This window comes from Sebastes fasciatus, chromosome 21, assembly GCF_043250625.1.
Source record: "Sebastes fasciatus isolate fSebFas1 chromosome 21, fSebFas1.pri, whole genome shotgun sequence".
In the NCBI taxonomy this organism is placed as follows: domain Eukaryota; kingdom Metazoa; phylum Chordata; class Actinopteri; order Perciformes; family Sebastidae; genus Sebastes; species Sebastes fasciatus.
Window position 1 is genome coordinate 10,073,260 of NC_133815.1, and position 18,948 is coordinate 10,092,207.

Below are 18,948 nucleotides of genomic sequence, written 5' to 3' on the forward strand. Positions count from 1 at the left end.
AAAGTTTGACTAAGCACAGCTGTATTTGAACCCCCCCACCCCTTTACTGTAAACATACCCCTCCTCTGGTTCACTCCCACTGAGTACCCAGCGCCTGTCTGACCAACACTACTCCACTTCTACACTAGAAGAGACTTTCACTAGTGTAAACCGTGGAACAAAACTATAAAAAACACATTTAATATATTTTAATGTTCAATGTACTATATAGTTTTGTATAATTTTTTTTATTTGTTCCATCTATACACTGTAAAAAAAAAAAAAAAAAGCATTTTTTTTTCAAGAAATTTTACATTTTTTGTCTGTATTTCAAAATGACAGAAGAAAATGTAAAAATGATATGTTTCATTTGTGATTTATATGTAAATGGTCTTAGATTTACAGTATTTTTTGTAATCACAATCGTAATTATCTGTATTTAAGCTTTTCTTGATCATTTTTAAAGCTGATTATTCAGTTTTTTATATGTTTATGACTCTATTTTAACAATTAATTTATGTTAGAAGAAAAGGATTTCATGGAATTCTAAAAATATTTCTTGTAAAAATACAGATTGTTTTTGCAAAACTTCTGAGAGTTAATGTAAATTTGGGCTTTTGCAACTTAAAATTACATGTTTCATTTGTGATTTATATGTAAATGGTCTTAGATTTACGGTGTATGACTATTCTAACAATAAATATATGTTAAAAGTAAATTTTTTCTTGTAATATTACAATAATAAATGCTAATTATATAAAGATAATTATTGTTTTTTTTTACAGTTTATTTATGTTAATTAACGGACAGTATTTTTTCCCGTTTTTTTAACAGACATTTTCTGGCGCCCCTTTCGTTATTTTACACTTTTTTTTTTCAGTGTAGCATCAAAATGCCTATATAGGAGCAGTGGAAGAAGTATCCAGATCTCTTACGTCAGTTAAAGTAGAAATACCACAGTGTAAAAATACTTGATAGTAAACATTTAACATTTAAACAACAAAATAAATAATAATAATAAACTTTATTTATATAGCACTTTTCAAAACAGCAGTTACAAAGTGCTTCACAGTTTATAATAAAATACATAATAGTACACAGCATGAAAACGTATACAATTTATAAAACGGAAGCTGATACTCAACAATAAAAGCAATAAAATATAAAAGAACAGAATTAAAAGACAAATAAAAACAAAAAACAAAGGATTTGCAAGCAACAAACGTATAAACACGCCAGCCTATAAAAGTGTTTTTTTAAAAATGTGGTACAGACTGACCTGACAGCTGTGAGGCGGAGGCAGTTCACAAGTGTTGGAGCTAAAATGGTGAAAGCACGGTGCCCATTTGTTTTTAGCCTGGACCGTGGGATATTTAATAGCAATTGGTCAGAAGATCTGAGTGATCTTGGTGCAGAGTATTGAGTTATGAGTTCAGAAATACAAGAGGGTGCCATGCCATGGAGGTCTTTTAATGCGATCAGGAGGATCTTCAACTGAACTCTAAAGCATACGGGAAGTCAATGTAATCCAGAAGTAGCTACTATGTGTATATAATACTGTTAGATTAATATTCTTGATAGATTAATTTTTAATGTTTTATAGACAGTTGAGGTGGAGCTAAAAATAAAGTTCCTCATATTATGTTAAGTAGTTCAAGTATCAATACATCATATTTTTATAGCAGCAAACAACTATTTGCTATGTAAAGATATAATGGAGTAATGTCTACCTGAGCAGAGAATGTAATCCCAGCTTCTCTGTGCTTCGTTGACATCGCCGGGCCGTGCGTGCATGCATGCTTTCTTTGCATCTTAGTGAAAGCGAGCCCCACTGGCTAGCTCACGGCCGCCGCTCTGCACTGCTCTCATACAGCGGTTACAGCTGACAACGCCATCCCAATCGACGCCACAGAAGCGTAGCACCCACCCTCCGTTAGCTCTGTCAGCAGTGTTGCTGTAATTTTCACTGTTAGTGCTGTTAGCATCGTTAGCTAAGAGCCGTCGCAATTGTTGAGAGCTGTGCGGATGAAATAGAAATGCTCCCAATCTTGCACGTAGCACCTTTAAATATGATCATTTCAGCTCTACTTTCCACCATTTCTCTAGCACAGTCGATGCCATCGCCTAACCGATGACATTATATGGAACCGTCAACTGATGCTGCAGATGTTAGATGTTAGTCCTGCTTGCCTGCAGCAGTGTACACACACACACACAGTCGAGGGAATTGAAGAGGAAAACAGAAACCAAACCAAATCCAGCTTCCATCAACTGTTGGATTGTATTTGTGTCTCCCAGTATGTCAGCTGACCTTCAAACCAACACTTTATCTCATTTGTGTCTCCCATTCCTTATTAGGAGTAACAGACTCACCCCCCCGGCGCAGACCATTCCTGTCTGGCAAACACTTCACACAGTTATGATGACTGCCAGTGCCCAGATTGTTTTACTTAATGACATCACCGGGTTCATGGTTTTGAATGCAGAGGGAGTGGAAGCCAAAGTTTTTTTACGAGATAAATGATTTCTTTCCACTGAGGCCTTGATAAACCCCCGAATATGTATAGCCATGCCAGAGAACACAACATAGAGTACTCGACTTGGACTTCAGCTATTCTTTTTTTATGTTACTCAGCATGCAACTGACACTAAAGTGAGCGCTGGGCAGGCGCACTTATGGAAATTAGGGTGTCATGAGAAAATTACCACTTTGAATCTGGCTGTCTAACTTCAAACAAAAAAAGGCATTCCTCCCCACTGTGAAGCTCAGACAAACACACGCTGAGTTAAAACAACACAGTGTTAACCCAGATCTGTAAAGGTATCAATCCTATTATTTGCAATCAAAATGAGCCTTAAAGAATGTGTAATTTAAGGACTCAGTGACAAATATCTAACAGGGATTTTTGGCCCGTGGGTTTGTGAGGGAACTCTCTGCATCTGGAAAATATAAGTGTTTGTGGTACAGAACCTCATGCTGCATCTTGGCAGCGTGCGACAGAGAATAAGCTATGTCTTGCTTCAATTGACTGGCACAAGTCTGAACACCCACCAAACATTTGGAAAGGCCAGTGAAAAGTCCTCTGGATTTGATTACACCCTGACAAAATGTCCAGAGGTTAGATGAGGTGTTTAATATCCCATCAGAGGCTTGAACTTGGAGACGTAAAATAATGTAGAAACTGTAAGAAACACAAGGAAGTCGTAGTCTTTTACCTTTCTCCAAGTCAGGGTTTGCAAAGATGTGACACGTTTAAAATCCTCGTGGTGGTAGCAGTGGCACTGATGACACATTTTAATTTGGGATGCATGTGGCGTGGGTGAGAAAATTACATTTAATTACACACAAATTGGCACATACAGACTGCATAGACTGGGAGGCTGCTGTGGTAAGTGGGGTGAGGACGGAGTAGAAAGCCAGGAGCTCATCAGGACACCTGCACATACTTATCCCCACTCTTTATATCTGCCTGGGTATCAGTAGAAGGTAGCAGACTTTTTGGACTACAGCACACATGGAGTTGCAGCTAAATAGAGACGTTTATCAAGCCTTAAAAGGACGCACAGACTGTTTGGAACCTTCTTACAGCACAGGTGGTGCGCTCTGGAGCCTGCTTTTTAATTCTGGCTTATTTCCGTGCCAAATAAAACACACAAGCCTCCAGCCTCCACTGTCCTTGCATTAGCAAAAGACTAAACAGTGTTGCTGCCTCCTGACGACAGGAGACGATCCTCTATTTTCAGCACTGTTGTCGAGACAGTGGGTTTACTATACAGGCACTGTTTACATTTAATCAAGCCAAAAGAAGAAACAGATGATTCATTAGGGAGACAGACTGTAAAGGAGATGCCCAATATTGAACATAAAACTAGAAAATCCTATGAGGAAAAAGAGAAATCATGAGAAAACGGGTACCTGGGAATATAAAGCTGAAATTGTTCCTCCATTCATTCACTTATTTTTCCTTATGACTACCATCAATAATATCCGGCATATAATCTAAAGAACGGATTGTCCCTTTCATTTATGCGTAATGCTTCAGGCGATATCTAAGCCAAAATTACATAACGGTCAGTGGTTAGGACACACCTTGGATTTATTTCTACTGTCTACTCTATTTTTGACGTAACTCTCTTTTGGTGGTGCAACCGGATGGTTTTGCAATTGCCCTGGTGAGTCACATATCCTAGACAGTTGGTCCCCTAAACCTTGCTTAGGAACCCACAATTGCACCATGATTGTTAAAGAATGGGTTTTATTTTTATCCTAAAATGCTTTGATCACTCAGCAGAGAGTTAAATTACTAGTCCAGATCGATGGAAAGGGCAGCACTCCTTTCCCCCACCCAGCCCATCTTCCTGAGAGTTTATCTTTGCGTCATCCCGGGCTCAGTTCTGTCTGCGTTGGTACCATTTATGAGGCCACGGGGCATCCATTGGCCCAGGGTGTGGTCTAAGGGTTGCTAGGAAGGGGTTTCATCAACACTGCATTTAAAGACCTTTAACAAGCACAGCTAGTACATTTTAATGTCACCCCAGAGTCTGGCCACAGAAGGGAAATGAGGTTAGACATGGATTAATTCACTTTGATCGTGGGAGGTCTGCCTTCTATTGTTTCACACTACAAGCCTGAGTTTACCATAAAGATTTGAGCAGCAAATTATATTAAATCCACAGTGGAAGATGTTTGCAATTTTCGAACCTGCGTGATTTTCAGTCCTAGAAATTTGCATTTTTACTCCGAAGACTTGGGTTTTGGGGGCAGTGTTCCTTGAAAATTACACATAATGAGCTCTTTGGCTGGCCTTTCATTTGAATGTCATCATTAGGTGGCCATGTTGAAAATACAAGGTTTCCTAAAATATACCAGAAGAACTCAAAGGCTTGAGGGGAAGAGGATTCAAACTTGCATTTATCCTGTCCTTCCAGTGCCACCTTTATCATCCTAAAAAATATGTTTATAGTCTACATTACTAATTTGTTCTGCCAAATACAGTTTGGGGTAAACATAATTGTTGCCTGGACAAAGATTTTTCCAATCCATCTTTATATTGCCCAAAAACCACAGGTCGGAGGTCGGTGTGGGTGCTTAGATGTACAGAGCTCAGAACTTTGACGCCATAGCCTCGGATTGGCAAATTGCCAAATGAGACTACTAAACGTCATCACGCCGACACATCCACCTTCACAGCCTTGTTGCATCCACGCTTCAAAATTCATAAGAATTGTGTTCATTTGTGGAGATTGTCTTGCTGAGCAAAGCGTGCAAGTATCATAAACATGTGTTTGCGACAGAGCTTATTTTCCGCAATAATCCCAAAACCCAATGGAAAAATCCCATTGGCTTTTTGTCGAAGGAACCAGTGCGATGCTAACTTCTTGGTTGGCCTACAAAAATACGTCATCCCTGCAGCATTCTATTACAGTCTGTTGATAATAAACATAATCGAAACAGTTGTGTATAAGAATCACATTTAGGAGAAAGTGCAGTTGAGGTCCAATTGTCTTCACTCTTGGATTTGTTCTCAGGAATGCTAGTGTCAAAGTAAATAACCATCCCCCAGTTTATATTTTACATCTGCTCTCTTTCCACAGTTGTGTGTATATGGTGTTTTCCTGGGTTACGTTTGCACATATGTTGCCTCAGCCATTTGTTTATCACAGTGGGTTTACAGCACCAGGAATTCCAGATCCTGTATGCTGTCTGTCGCGAGCAAACTACACTCTGTTTATTTCTCGATGTGTGTTGGGCTCCAAAAGTAATCAGAAGAGTATATTTGTTCTGCCATATTGGCTAGAAACATAGTTTCCATAAAGACTCTGGTTTCCCTAATTTGTTATCGGAACCCTAACAGGACTTAGAAAATAGTCCCAATCGGCCCTCACCATGCCATTTAAAATTAGTTTTAAGTTCAATACCCACAATGTGTGCAGTAATTCAACCTAGCAGTTCAATTTGGCATTTTCAAAGATGTGTACAGGGCTGCAAAGCTTTAATATGTGTTTAATTATAAAGGAAGTCTATCAAATGGGGTGTTGCACAAAACAGAACCCCGCATAGTGTAGCTGGAGAAAACATCTGTGTTTTTCCCAGTCTGGGACATCTAAGCCAACAAATCACTGCTGGAATGACATCAGTGACATCACTTGTGTGGTCTGGGTGTTTTCATTCATACCAAACAGGGAGAATTTCTCAGGAATATTTGACAGTACAAATCCAGAAATGTACATCCTGTTACAGAATACCCCCAGAGAGGGGGATTTCTCTCCACTGTCTATCCAAGAAGGAGGAAAACACAGAGGAGTTAAACACTGCTGTTTGCCGACCACAGCTGTTTCTGTACTGACTTTTAGTTGGGGAAAGTTCTCAGTGAAGTTAATTGAAATGTGGGCTCACTAGAAGTTCAAAGGTGAGAGTAAACACTTTATGGTACCAAACAAGCAACACAATGACAACCGCAATTGAGGTCAGACTACGGCACCCATAGAAATGGTTGTCAACATGCAGAAGAAACAAAGAAACATTGTCTAAAAGATTTATGTGTTAAGCCGAAGTAGATAGTTGAGTAGTAAGGCGGCACAGTACTCCAGATTTACTCCTGGCCCTGTTTGTTTGTTTGGTAACTTGGGGGCAGTGAACAAGAGATTCCTTTATACTGTAGATCCAGGAATTTTTTAACACAATGTGATTGGACCTTTCTGCCATATTCTCATGAATTTCTGTAGTCACTTGAATAACAATCAAGCACATCTGCCATGATCGTCTTTCATAATGTGTGTTTTAATGCATGTAAACCTGAATCTAGATGCAGGAAAAAGCTGCACAATGCTCACATATATTTTTTTCATCTCAATTTAAACTATCTTATTTCAATCCTTCTTTTCCTCAGGAAACAGCTTCTGATTTCTCGTTATTTCAAAATGTTGTAATCGGGAACAAAAAACTGATCACAAAATGAGAAACTCTTATCTGGTGATATATACATACAGTATATGATTAAACAGGACTTAGAGTCTACAGCCATGCCTCAGTGAGCTGTGCTATACTTGGCACAGTAGAGCTTTGAACTAAATGATAATATCAGCATGCTAACACACTCACAATGACAATGCTAATATTCTGCCCTCTGGGAACCATGACTGTACTAAATGTTGTGCCAATCCATCTAGTAGATGTTGAAATATATCTCAGGATAAGTAACTTACTTTGACCTGCTGGTTGCGCTAGAGAAAAGTCAGTAGGATTCATCCTCTGGACACCATGGATATCTGTACCAAATGTCATGACAGTCCACCAATAGCTGCTGAGAGGACCAAAGTGGTGGACCAACCGAAAGACAGACCAACTGACAGGCCGACTTTGCTATTGCAAGAGCCACGCCAGTATCAGCACTAAAAATGTTCACATGATCAACAGAAAATGGAATAAGAAATCATCCCTATCCAGGTTCTCCCTGGCCCCTCCATGTACATGCCTCCACAGTTCTCATTGTTTTCCAACCACAGCTTAATCAGCTATAACACTCAGACCAGTGCCGCCTCATATATTCCATAAAGTCATGCCAAGCAATGTGTAAAAACAATCATTATTTACAAAGGGGGGGCTTTGCTATGACTCATAGAAATTTGTGGACGTCTGAGAGTGTAGTGCAGTGTATTCATGTGAAACTTTAAATATAAGGGACCTGTGGCCTCAAATAATTTGTAGTCAAGTCATTGAGTCAAATTACAAGACGTTATCTTATGCCACTTCATTAAGAGCAGGTCTAGATCGTACTCTTTAGTCTTTCTGTATGCATTATAAGAATGATCACTCAGTGGAGTATTGCCTACATCCATGAACACACTGACATCTGCCTCAACAAAACGTTTATGAATATTTCCACAAAAGTGATTTTTAAGAATCTTCCATTAATCAAATGTCAAATGAAAAGGTGATATTGTTCTGCAGACGTAACAGTTTGTAAAAAAACAACAACAACAACTGTATGACCTGTTCCAAACTGCACCAGAAACGATAAGAATTTAACCCTTTCTTCAAGCCTTGCTCTTTGCTCAGCCCTTAAAGTAGCCCCTTTCACTGATGTGTGATTAAGAAAAGCTTAAAAAAGGACGTTATAAAATGAGTTCTCCAGGTTACACCCGAGGCAGCTTCGGGTTAATAGCTTACTTGAAAAGAGAGAAAATTAAATGTTCTCATTTTCCTTCTCATGTTTTCCTTCAAGGACATCTGTGTTTGACGTAATCGGTTCACTGAATTACTCAGCAGGCTGGACTTTTGCAGCAGAAAAAAAAAATGACATTCACATTTCATGAGCATTTAAGAATGCTGCTTAAAAAAGGTGAAGGTGGCAATCACAGCAGCCGGTGAACTGAATTAATTAACAAGCAAGGCTGAGTGGTTTTACACGACCATTTACAAGGTCTGACCTTTGTAACACCCACAGTTACAAACTGTATTAAAAGGACTATAGCTCAGAAGGTCTCTGATAATAAGTAGTACTAATGTAAAAAAAATATATCGTTTTTTTGAGGGTCAGCGGTTTTTAATCTCGAATGGATTTATTGATTAAAGAAACAAAAGCCAAAAGAACTGCACACATCACAATATATTTTTTTATTTAAGTGTTTCCATGGACTATTTGCACAATTTAAGCTTAGCTCACAGAGTTAGTTTGCATTCATTGCATGACTCAAATTAGTTCAAAGTATTAGTGCAAAAGTAGAAGAATACATATATATTTTTTAAAATACATAGCTGACTGGGGATAACTTAACTCCCTTTGTATCACATTCTGACTTAAATTTTTGGCTTTTAAACACAATCAAACAGCCTTCAGAGGACATACTGTAGCACCAGCATCTTATACTATTAATCAATTCAACCAAATGATCAGGGTAATCTTAATGGCAAGAACATAATTCAAATTTACTTGGTGTTTCTCAACAACTTAAGCAATGAAACAATAGACTGCAAAAAACATCCATCTTTAGTACTTAATCATTTATGTTTTGAAAAAATACTGCGCATAAAGGGTGAGATAAATCCCCTCACGGTAACTCTACAAACAGTCAATACATTAAAGGTACAATCAAACACTGTTGACACAAGAAAATGTAAGTCTACAGTAAACTGGAAAGATCAGCTTTTCCAACTGGCAGTTTATAATACCCTTTAAAAAAATAAAAGCCTTAAACGCTTTTAACACTTACTATCTGTTAGAAAATGACTTAAGATGGGTGTTTTTCCAGTTTTCCAAAACCACAGATGACCTACATGTTATTATCATGATCTTATACAAAAGAGCTCCTAATAGAGTGCTGAAGGAATGAGTCCTAAAACCCGGAAATGAGTTAACATTTTAGCACTTCCAGTTCCCTCGTCTGTGGTTAACACAAGCTTAAGAGATTTAAACGTTTTGTTCTACAACATAAAATACGTGAGTAAATATCCCACTCGTGAGTTTTGAAGCTTTTGCGTGTCTTAAAAAAGGCGGTTGCTAACAAGCGGCTAAATGCGACGACTAAACGTCATCACGCCATCTCGTCCGCCGTTACAGCCTCATTGTGTATACTCATGCTCATGCGACCGTGGTGTGGTTCATGTATAGCCTAACGTTAGCTTTTTACTTCTGCCGATTGCATTTACACTTCAGAAATCATAAAAGTGGTGTTCATTTGTGAAGATTATCAAAACGTGTAAGTATAATAACTGTTTGTTTGCCACAGAGTTTATTTTCTGCAATAATCCAAAAGCCAATGGAAAAGTCCCATTGGCTTTTTGTTGAGGGAACCAGTGCGATGCTAACCTCCTGGTTGGCCTACATAAATACGTCATCCCTGGAGCACTCTATGGCCTTAATGTTGATGTAGCACACAGGTAATGTGCTTTGCTACAATATACAGTAAACCATCAATAATCAGACCGATACCGCCATACTCATTAAATCATATTTACATTTTACAATAGAGCATGGTGCACAGCAGTGCCAATGACCATTTGATGGAAATTGAGGTTTTATTTAACTCTTGCATTTTTGACACATGTACAGCTGTCACACCATGCGATATGCAACAGTGATAAAGATCAAAATTCATGTTGATATACCAGGAAATGTATGCGCAATATGGATATTTAGATGATTGAATGTACAAAATCTCCTCCAAAAGATGACTATCTTTATATTCATAGTATCAGGTGCAGGTGTGTAATTCCTGGAGTAAGCAGAAACCATCACTATAGTACAGTAGCATGCATTGCAACCTGAGTTTGTCCAAAAATATACAATATTATCTGAAACTAATATTTCAATAAAAACTTGTGGCATAAACGGGTATTGAGTTTGTCCATTTGGGCTGTGTTGGGTTATTCTTAAATGAAAAGCTAGCTCCCTCTTGTGGACAAAACTGGGACACATCAAGCCATAACCCACCCGTTCCCAAATAAACAACCTCTACAGAGAATCACAATCTATTATTATTATGGCATTGAAGATATTATTGTAATCCTTTTGATATTATGTTTCAGGTAAAACACACAACAAGAACGCTCATAGCACACAGACACACGCACAAAGCGGTGCACACACACACATTACTCTATATTGACAAATTGTTTAACAGGCCAAAAATAAAAAATAAATAAATAAGGGCTTTGAATATCTGAACTACAAACTACTACATTACACGAGTCCTTCATTTCTCACACAATATGGCTACAAGCATAGTGTTCTATATATAAATTAGCATCTCGGCTATTAATATGACCAAATTACACAAGTGCTATTTGGCTGACTCCCTTAACATACTAACCATAATGACACCAGTCTTTCTTTCACAAACTGTGTAACAGCACTTGCCTGCAATGGTGTTCCCTTTTCATTAACTTTTATATGGATGTTATCCTACTCTTCAAGTTTTTTTTTAGTAGTAAGGAACGGTTCTGAGCCCAGATGGGCTCAGCGACCATAATGTAAACACAAATGAAAACTTTTTGTCTTAAAACACTGCACTGTGCACTCACGGCCCAGCCACGTGTTTAAACAACCAACCTGAGCAGCTATGACTAAAACAAACCTTCTATTTCATTGTTCATGCATATTGTAACATATAGGTACCTTTTGGTACTTCCTTTAAACTACCTGTTTGAAGGTTGTTCTATGTTAGGGCATTTTTGGGAATGATCATCATGGCTTGGTGACCTTTGTTCTTCCAGGAATGTTTGTATGTTTACAAGGATATCCTGTTTGGCTCCTAGTTAGTGGTCTCAAAGAACATGAAATCCTGTATAGAAAGAAAAAACACCAAAAAGAAAGTGTTAATGGCAAAGCAAACGCAGTAAATTGACACAGAATGTCTAATTGAGGTTAAAATATAGCCGAGGGGTAGAATTTATTCACTGATACGCAGCTGCCAAATTAGCTGTGAAAACCTCCTGAGATTTTTAGCATTGAAGCATTGAAGCTTGTGCTACTGCAGAAAGTAGCTCGCACAAGCTGTTTTGCATTTGTGGTGATTGGGGTGGTTTCAGGTCACATTTCCCACAAAATGGAGGCTAAGTGGTGCATTAAATGGTAGGTACACAAAGTTTCCGATTACCAGTGATCTGAAAGACATTCCCCATGAAAACTGGGTCATATGAGGCTACTGCATATGTATCAGCCACATTTTGGCAATAGCTACTCTTACTTTGCTATGAGGAAATCCTAAAAAAAAGAAATTTGACTTTACAAGGAATTGTGTAATTTTGGACGTTGAGACCGTAAAAATGCTTATTACTTACAATGAGAAAACACGCGCCGATCATTACAGCCTTCATCCTCACATCCAGATCCATGGGGAACTGGATACCAAAGTTGTCTGAATCTGTGAACACTTCCCGAAGCAGTCCTGTCCACTGCTTACTGATTTTCCCGATCTTACTCACTTCATCCATCGTCACAATCTGCAGAGAGATTTACAGAGAGGACAACATGCTGACATGTGTTGCATTAGGATGAAGATCAATCCCTAATCTTGTTTGGTTTTGTTGGAGGGAGATCATGGAACGATTCATAATCCCCATCCAATTTCATCATTTTGCCTGCTGCCACAGTATGTTGAATTTTCTATCCCAGTAATGACTTCAAAGCAGCGAGAGAAGAACCGGGATGGTAATATCATGCTTCAGTTACCCCTCCTCTGGGTCTGGTAAAAGGTCTCTATCACTGACCCAAATCCCCTTCACAGCTCAATCTAATAAAACCAGCTGAGCCGTGGAACAATGGCCACAGTGTACCACACAAGAGCATGCCCTGTGCAACGCTTCGTCCAAGCTACAGCCCCGCTCTGATTGGAAACATATTTCCTGCCTCAGAGCACGAGGAGGATCCCTTACAAAAAAATATCCAGAGGGCGATACCGTGTCGTGTTATGTTTTCACAAATTTAATGGATTTCTGTGTTTAGATAAACCCACCTCAAAGTCAACATCTGGTAGGCAGCTCCATCCACAGAAGGGCCCGTGGATCTTCAGCACAGGCTCGTTGTGTTCGTTCGAAACGATGAATTTGGGGGAGAACGGGTGCCACTGTTGTTTAACATACCCCACTGTGTTACCGGGGGGTGACTGCACCTCCAGCTGAGTGAGGGATTGTGGGAGAACAGAGTGTGATTTGTAGCCATATTCTCACAAGAAAACTAGACGTCATTGAATGTAAACAATCATGGATGTGGTGAACAAAAAACACCCTGAACACTGTAATTTCATGGACACAATGTGAGCGTGTCTAAAAGTGGTTTCACTCACCTCTTGTAGACAACAAGGGTAGCAGCAAGACATGCACTTAAGTGGCCTGGTGACGGTGATGACCTCTTGTCCAAAATTGTCAAGGACGTGGATGGTGAAGGAGCGCATCGGACCGCAACACTGTCGACTCAGACAGTCGTTCTCCTCGACAGCGTAGAACACGTTCTGGCCCATGCTGTTACGGACTTCATACTTGTTGTTGCTTTCAAAACCAACGAGGGCTGCATGGACGAACAATACGTATGAAGATGTCATTGCTCTACAGACGCTGAGATATGTACTTAAAGGTGCTAAATTTGAAATCCTGAGCATTAATATAGCAGCAAACAACTATTTGCTATGTAAAGATATAGTGGAGAAACGTATCCTCATACAACGGTTCATATGATATTTTACAAAAAGTTAAGTTAGTTAAGTTAGTTTTCACGAATGTCCAGCAACACGTGACGTACGTATCAATTTCCACTCCAGTCTTTTCAAAATAAACTTCCGTCTTCACAGGAAACAACTTAGTTTGGTTAAGGCAACAAAACTACGTAAGTTAAGTAATTAAGTTGGTTAAATGGCGTTAGTTAAATGGTGTGATTTAAGTACGGAAGTTTCGTGACAAAAACTAAGATAGGTTTAGGAAAAGGTCGTGGTTTCACTTAAAATAACACAGGATGTGGCGTAACTTATGTATGGAAGTTACGTGGCAAAAACTACTTTGTTAGGTTTAGGAAAAGATCGTGGTTTGGGTTAAAATAACACTAGAAGTGGCGTAACTTAAGTGTGTAAGTTAAGTTAAAAAATAAATCAACATTGACTTGTTTCACATGGGGTATGAACGGTCTGGTCGCGCATGCATCTAATCACCGCCACTCTGCACTACGCTCATACGGCAGTTACAGCTGATAACCCCGTCCCGACCAAACGGAAGCGTAACGCCCACCCTCTTGTTCCCCCCTAGATAAACACTGTTGGCTCTGTCTGCACTGTTGCTGTTGTTTGCACTGTTCATGCTGTTAGCACCGTCAGCCGACGCCATGTCGAAAGCCGTGTGGAGGCAATCCTTCAATCATAGATATGCTCTGAATTTAGCACCTTTACCAGCAGCATAGATGATAGATTTTCTCAGAAGTCGATGCATGTTTATATACTTTACCTTCAACAAGCTCAACTTTCTGTTTGATGAGTAGCTGATCCACCTAGTAAACAAGATAATCACATACACTGGATTCAATATATGCATAATTTTTGTCTGTTAAATGCAGCAGTTCAGTGTTGTTGGGAGGGGGGGGGGGGACCTGTATATTGTTTTACTGTGGACACTGTAATGTACTTCTCAAGCACCACTGGTGTGTATAAATGCTCCAACAGTTTCTGGGCTTTCAGTCTGCAGAAGTGAAGGATGGTAGAGAACTGCATCCCTAACCGATCCTTTTTGCAGCAGACAATTTGACTTGTCATAGAAGCAAAAGCACAGCTGTTATTGATAACAATAACAGTGGCCTCTGTTCTATTTAAGCTCCTCAGTGAGCCTTGACAGTGAGTCAGCGTGAACAATAGCCGAGCCCTGAAACTGGAGCAGCTTCAGCCATCGTTACTTTAATTATTTACACCTGTGCTTTTCCTACTGTGATTATTGGTGCCTTCAAATGGGGTCCATATGAGTCCATATGAACGCCCCCCTCATGTCGTATTCACGACCTCGTAAGTAGAAGGTTTCTGAAAGCTCCGAGTTCACAAGTTGTGACGTGTTTGTTGATGTTGTCAGAAATGGCGGAGGCCATGGAAGTTAATTTTTCGGTGCATAATAAGTGAATATATTGTCATTTTTGTTGTATTATGAAACAAGCTCACGAGTTTCATTTGAAGGCACCATGTGTGACGTGTCAAAATATCTTTCATGAAAAAGGCCTTTCTTTTGTAGCATCAGTGCATTATAATATCTTCACATTTCGGGTGTGAAATATATTTTAAAACTACTTAGTTTGATGAATAGGGGGTAGTATAAGCTACAGGGTTAAAAGGAAATTATCATCACATTTAATTCAGGATGTCTAATTATCTTTTGATATGTTTAGATACATTTTCTTTTCTTTTTGTATGTATTTCATTGTTTTTATTGGATTGTTTTTCACTGTTTGGTTTGTTTTTTTCCGCACATTTTGTGTACTTCTTGTTGTTGTTTAACTTTTGTTGTATTTTTAAAATGATGTTAGTTCAGATCTTTCTTCCTTTTTTGTTATTGTTTTTTTTTTCTCTCCTGGGGTTGGGAGGAGGTCCTTTGTATAAGCAGTTTTATATGTGTGCAAATAAATAAAAATTCAAAAAAATTAAAATACCTACTTCTTCAGTTTCTACTATCACTGGACTATTTGGTGATATTGTATCCTAAGCTTGATGTCATGGTGTTAAATATTGATGAAAGAGTCAGTGATGCTCATTTCCTCTGCCCTTGATAAAAACATGAACAGACTCTATGTAGGGCATTGGACCAAGTGGCACTAACATGTAACATTTGTAAGGAAATCATCATTTCATTGAATGGATTTTGTGCAGTTTCATATACTGCATGTGCAAATAAATAAATAAAAAAAAAATAAAAAATACCTGCTTCTTCAGTTTCTACTCTCACTGGACTATTTGGTGATATTGTATCCTAAGCTTGATGATCATGGTGTTAAATATTGATGAAAGAGTCAGTGACACTTGCTCATTTCCTCTGCCCTGGATGAAAACATGAACAGACTCTATGTAGACAATAAGGCACTGGACTAAGTGGCACTAACATTTGTAAGGAAAACATCTTTTTTATTTCTTACCGTAGTCAGGTATTCTAATCCTGGTGGACAGCCTGGTATTTCCTCGTCGGGTGCAACATACATTTCCATTTTTTTTTTCCAGACTGGAGGGAAACCTGTTGATAAATGATTGAGAAGTTAAATCTGAGACACAGCGCCATCTGCTGCCTATATAGGTGTCACTCATAATAAACACATGGAGTCGCTGCAGCGGGTTCATATGTTTCGCTGTGTGTGTTTCTGTATTGTTAAGGTTAACAGGACAGCATGGAGCACCCTTGTCCTCTTTACTATATATAATATTCGTGTCCTAGTGTGTAAACAAGTAGTGAAGCAGCTCGTCCAGCAGCTGCGCACAGACACGGTGGGCGGCACAGATAATCTGGGTTTGTATCTGGAAGTGACGGTGGTGCGTCTGACGGGAAAACACCACCATGAGAAATCCTATTACTCCGATTGTTTACGCGTAAACAACAGGCCTAAAGCCAACACAAGCTACACTGCTCATCCCCACAATGTAGGCCATCCCAGTGCAGATCTCAGTGACTGATTATGAGAATAAGAGTGTGATGACTACAGCCTGATGAGTGTTTGCTGCTGGTAAAGAGAGCGCACTTTTTTCATTCTAAGGAGACGTGCGAGTTGTTAAGAGCGACTCAATAGGCGACTTAAATTGCAGCCTGTACCGTTTATATTATACAACACACAGCTGTTTTTGTCTGAATCAGGATTTACTCACCGAGATTTCACCTGCTAGTCAAAATAATAACAGGCCAGCCCGGAACCAAGCCCATGGAATAAACCTATAATCTCATTGGTCGACGTCATCGTACTTCCCATTCCCATGCGCCAATGACAAGACGGCAGTGTAGAAGAGAAGTCAACAGAACAGAGTAGAATATACTAGAACAACATGTAATAGAACACATCAGATCAGGGGTGTAGTAGCAACCTGCCGCTCTTTAGCTCCTCTCCAGTGGCTCCCTCTGGATTTATAAAAATGGAAATTAAGAACTGTTTTTTGTTTACATTTTCATTTTTATTTCTCATTGTTGTAGGTCTATGGTACGACGGAGTATTAGGGCCACATTGAGGAAAAAAATAAATATGCGATTTTGAGAATAAAGTCCTAATATTACGAGAATTAAGTCTTAATATTATAAAGTACTAATTATACGTGTTATTTTCTTTTTTCCTGTAAAGTTATGACTTTATTCTCTTAATATTAAGACTTTTTTTCTCGTAAAGTTATGACTTTATTCTCGTAATATTACGACTTTTTTTTCGTAAATTTATGACTTTATTCCCGTAATATTATGACTTTTCTTGTAAAGCAATGACTTTATTCTCGTAATATTACAACTTTTTTTCTCGTAAAGTAATGACTTTATTCTCGTAATATTATGACTTTTTTCCCGTAAAGTTATGACTTTATTCTTGTGATGTTACGACTTTTTTCTCGTAAAGTTATGACTTTATTCTCGTAATATTACGACTTTTTTTTCGTAAATTTCTGACTTTATTCCCGTAATATTACGACTTTTTTTCTCGTAAAGTTATGTCTTTATTCTCGTAATATTACGACTTTTTTTCTCGTAAATTTATGACTTTATTCCCGTAATATTAAGACTTTTTTTCCCGTAAACTTATGACTTTATTCTCGTAATATTACGACTTTTTTTCTCGTAAAGTTATGACTTTATTCTCGTAATATTACGACTTTTTTTCTCGTAAAGTTATGACTTTATTCTCGTAATATTATGACTTTTTTCCCGTAAAGTTATGACTTTATTCTCATAGTATTACGACTTTTTTTTCTCGTAGAGTTATGACTTTATTCTCGTAATATTATGATTTTTTTCTCGTAAAGTTATGACTTTATTTTCGTAAGATTACAACTTTTTTCTCATAAAGTTATGACATTTTTCTTGTAATATTATGACTTTATTCTTGTAATCTCAGATGTTTTTTTCCCTCAATGGTGCCCTAATACTCTGTAGTGCATTTGCACTTTGGCCCTCACTGCGTTAGACTTATATACTATATACTTAGACTATAAACTGTGTTACCTTCATCACAATGCTCACATGTTTTGCGGCTCTGGACAGATTTTATTTATTTTTTTGCCTAAAATGGCTCTTTTGATAGTAAAGGTTGCTGACCCCTGCATCAGACTATCACTAAATGCTATATTGCAGTATTAAACAGCCTGCTGTACAGAAATAATAAACAATGCATTGGTTTGTTCATTTTTACAGCACCTAATTATTTTTTTCTGTAATTTCTGATTAATAGGCACATGTTAGAAGCTTAAGAGGTTTCAGAAACATTTATTTTATAGTGATGATAAATTAATATATTTTAGTTGTTCATCCTCTAGATGTCACCAATAACACAAGCAAGCGTAAAATGTATTACGATATTATCTGACATTACATGCACAGCACAATGGGATGTTTTTACCAAGGATTTTACAAAAATAACGTATGTCATTTATAGTAAATCATATACTAAATTTAATCTCCGATAATTTTAGGGTCATTTTGCTGTATGCCTATTGTTGTGAATTATTTTTATCTTTAAAAATGCATATAATTCAATAAAAATAAAGTGACATTCTTCTTTCTCTACTAAAGAATATGCTGTATAACATGGAATCCAAACTGAAGATCCCTGTACCTGGCTGCCCCACCACACATAACCAGAAATACACTCACACACATGCACACTCATGCACGCACTATGCTCAAATTACCCATCTAAATAAGAAAGCAGTAGTGGAAGAAAACAACAGTTGTTGACAGTCATGAGAATAGTTTTTAAAAGCTGTGATTAACCTACGAGAGGATTTTTTGTTGTGTCTTTCCAAACATTACTGTTATTTCTGAGATGGTACTTTCATTTTTTTTTTACATGTGTTCTCCAGTCTACAGTAAGGCCTTTTTTACCCCTTCCAATAATGTTGGACCTTGCCAGATGAAAAAAATATATAGTAATGGTTTTAGAGTTTAGAAATGATGAGGTCTTCGAATGAGACATTCACATTTTTAAATGTCAAAAACATGCATACATTAATACATTGCATGTTTGCATGTAAGACTATGTGGCCATAATATATTTGTATCCAGGGTGATGTAACTCAATGGACATGGTGTTAAAGCACTGCATAACTCACCAGTGTAGGAAACTCTCAGCTGAAGTGTAATAGAGTGTAATAAGACTCGAATGTCTTAGTCTTAATGTCCCTGTAGATACCCCTATAACCCATCCTAACAGTTTGAATATTAGTCTATTATTAGGACACATGGCATTAACAACAACACATAAACATCACAATAAAACATACATTTGTAAATAATAACAATGTAAATGTGGAATATGTGTAGACACAATACAT

General features: G+C 38.0%; 1 protein-coding gene across 1 annotated transcript; it reads right to left on the minus strand.

The window, feature by feature from the left end:
* Nucleotides 1-8,577: 8,577 nt before the first annotated feature.
* On the minus strand, nucleotides 8,578-16,414 carry LOC141759351 (phospholipid scramblase 2). Its single transcript, XM_074621347.1, has 7 exons — nucleotides 16,291-16,414; nucleotides 15,573-15,667; nucleotides 13,910-13,952; nucleotides 12,766-12,986; nucleotides 12,436-12,597; nucleotides 11,762-11,923; nucleotides 8,578-11,262 (listed from the first exon to the last, which is right to left on the minus strand). Exons 2-7 carry the CDS (start codon nucleotides 15,639-15,641, stop codon nucleotides 11,233-11,235), a joined length of 687 nt encoding a protein of 228 aa, XP_074477448.1. The 5' UTR covers nucleotides 15,642-15,667; nucleotides 16,291-16,414; the 3' UTR covers nucleotides 8,578-11,232.
* Nucleotides 16,415-18,948: the final 2,534 nt, after the last annotated feature.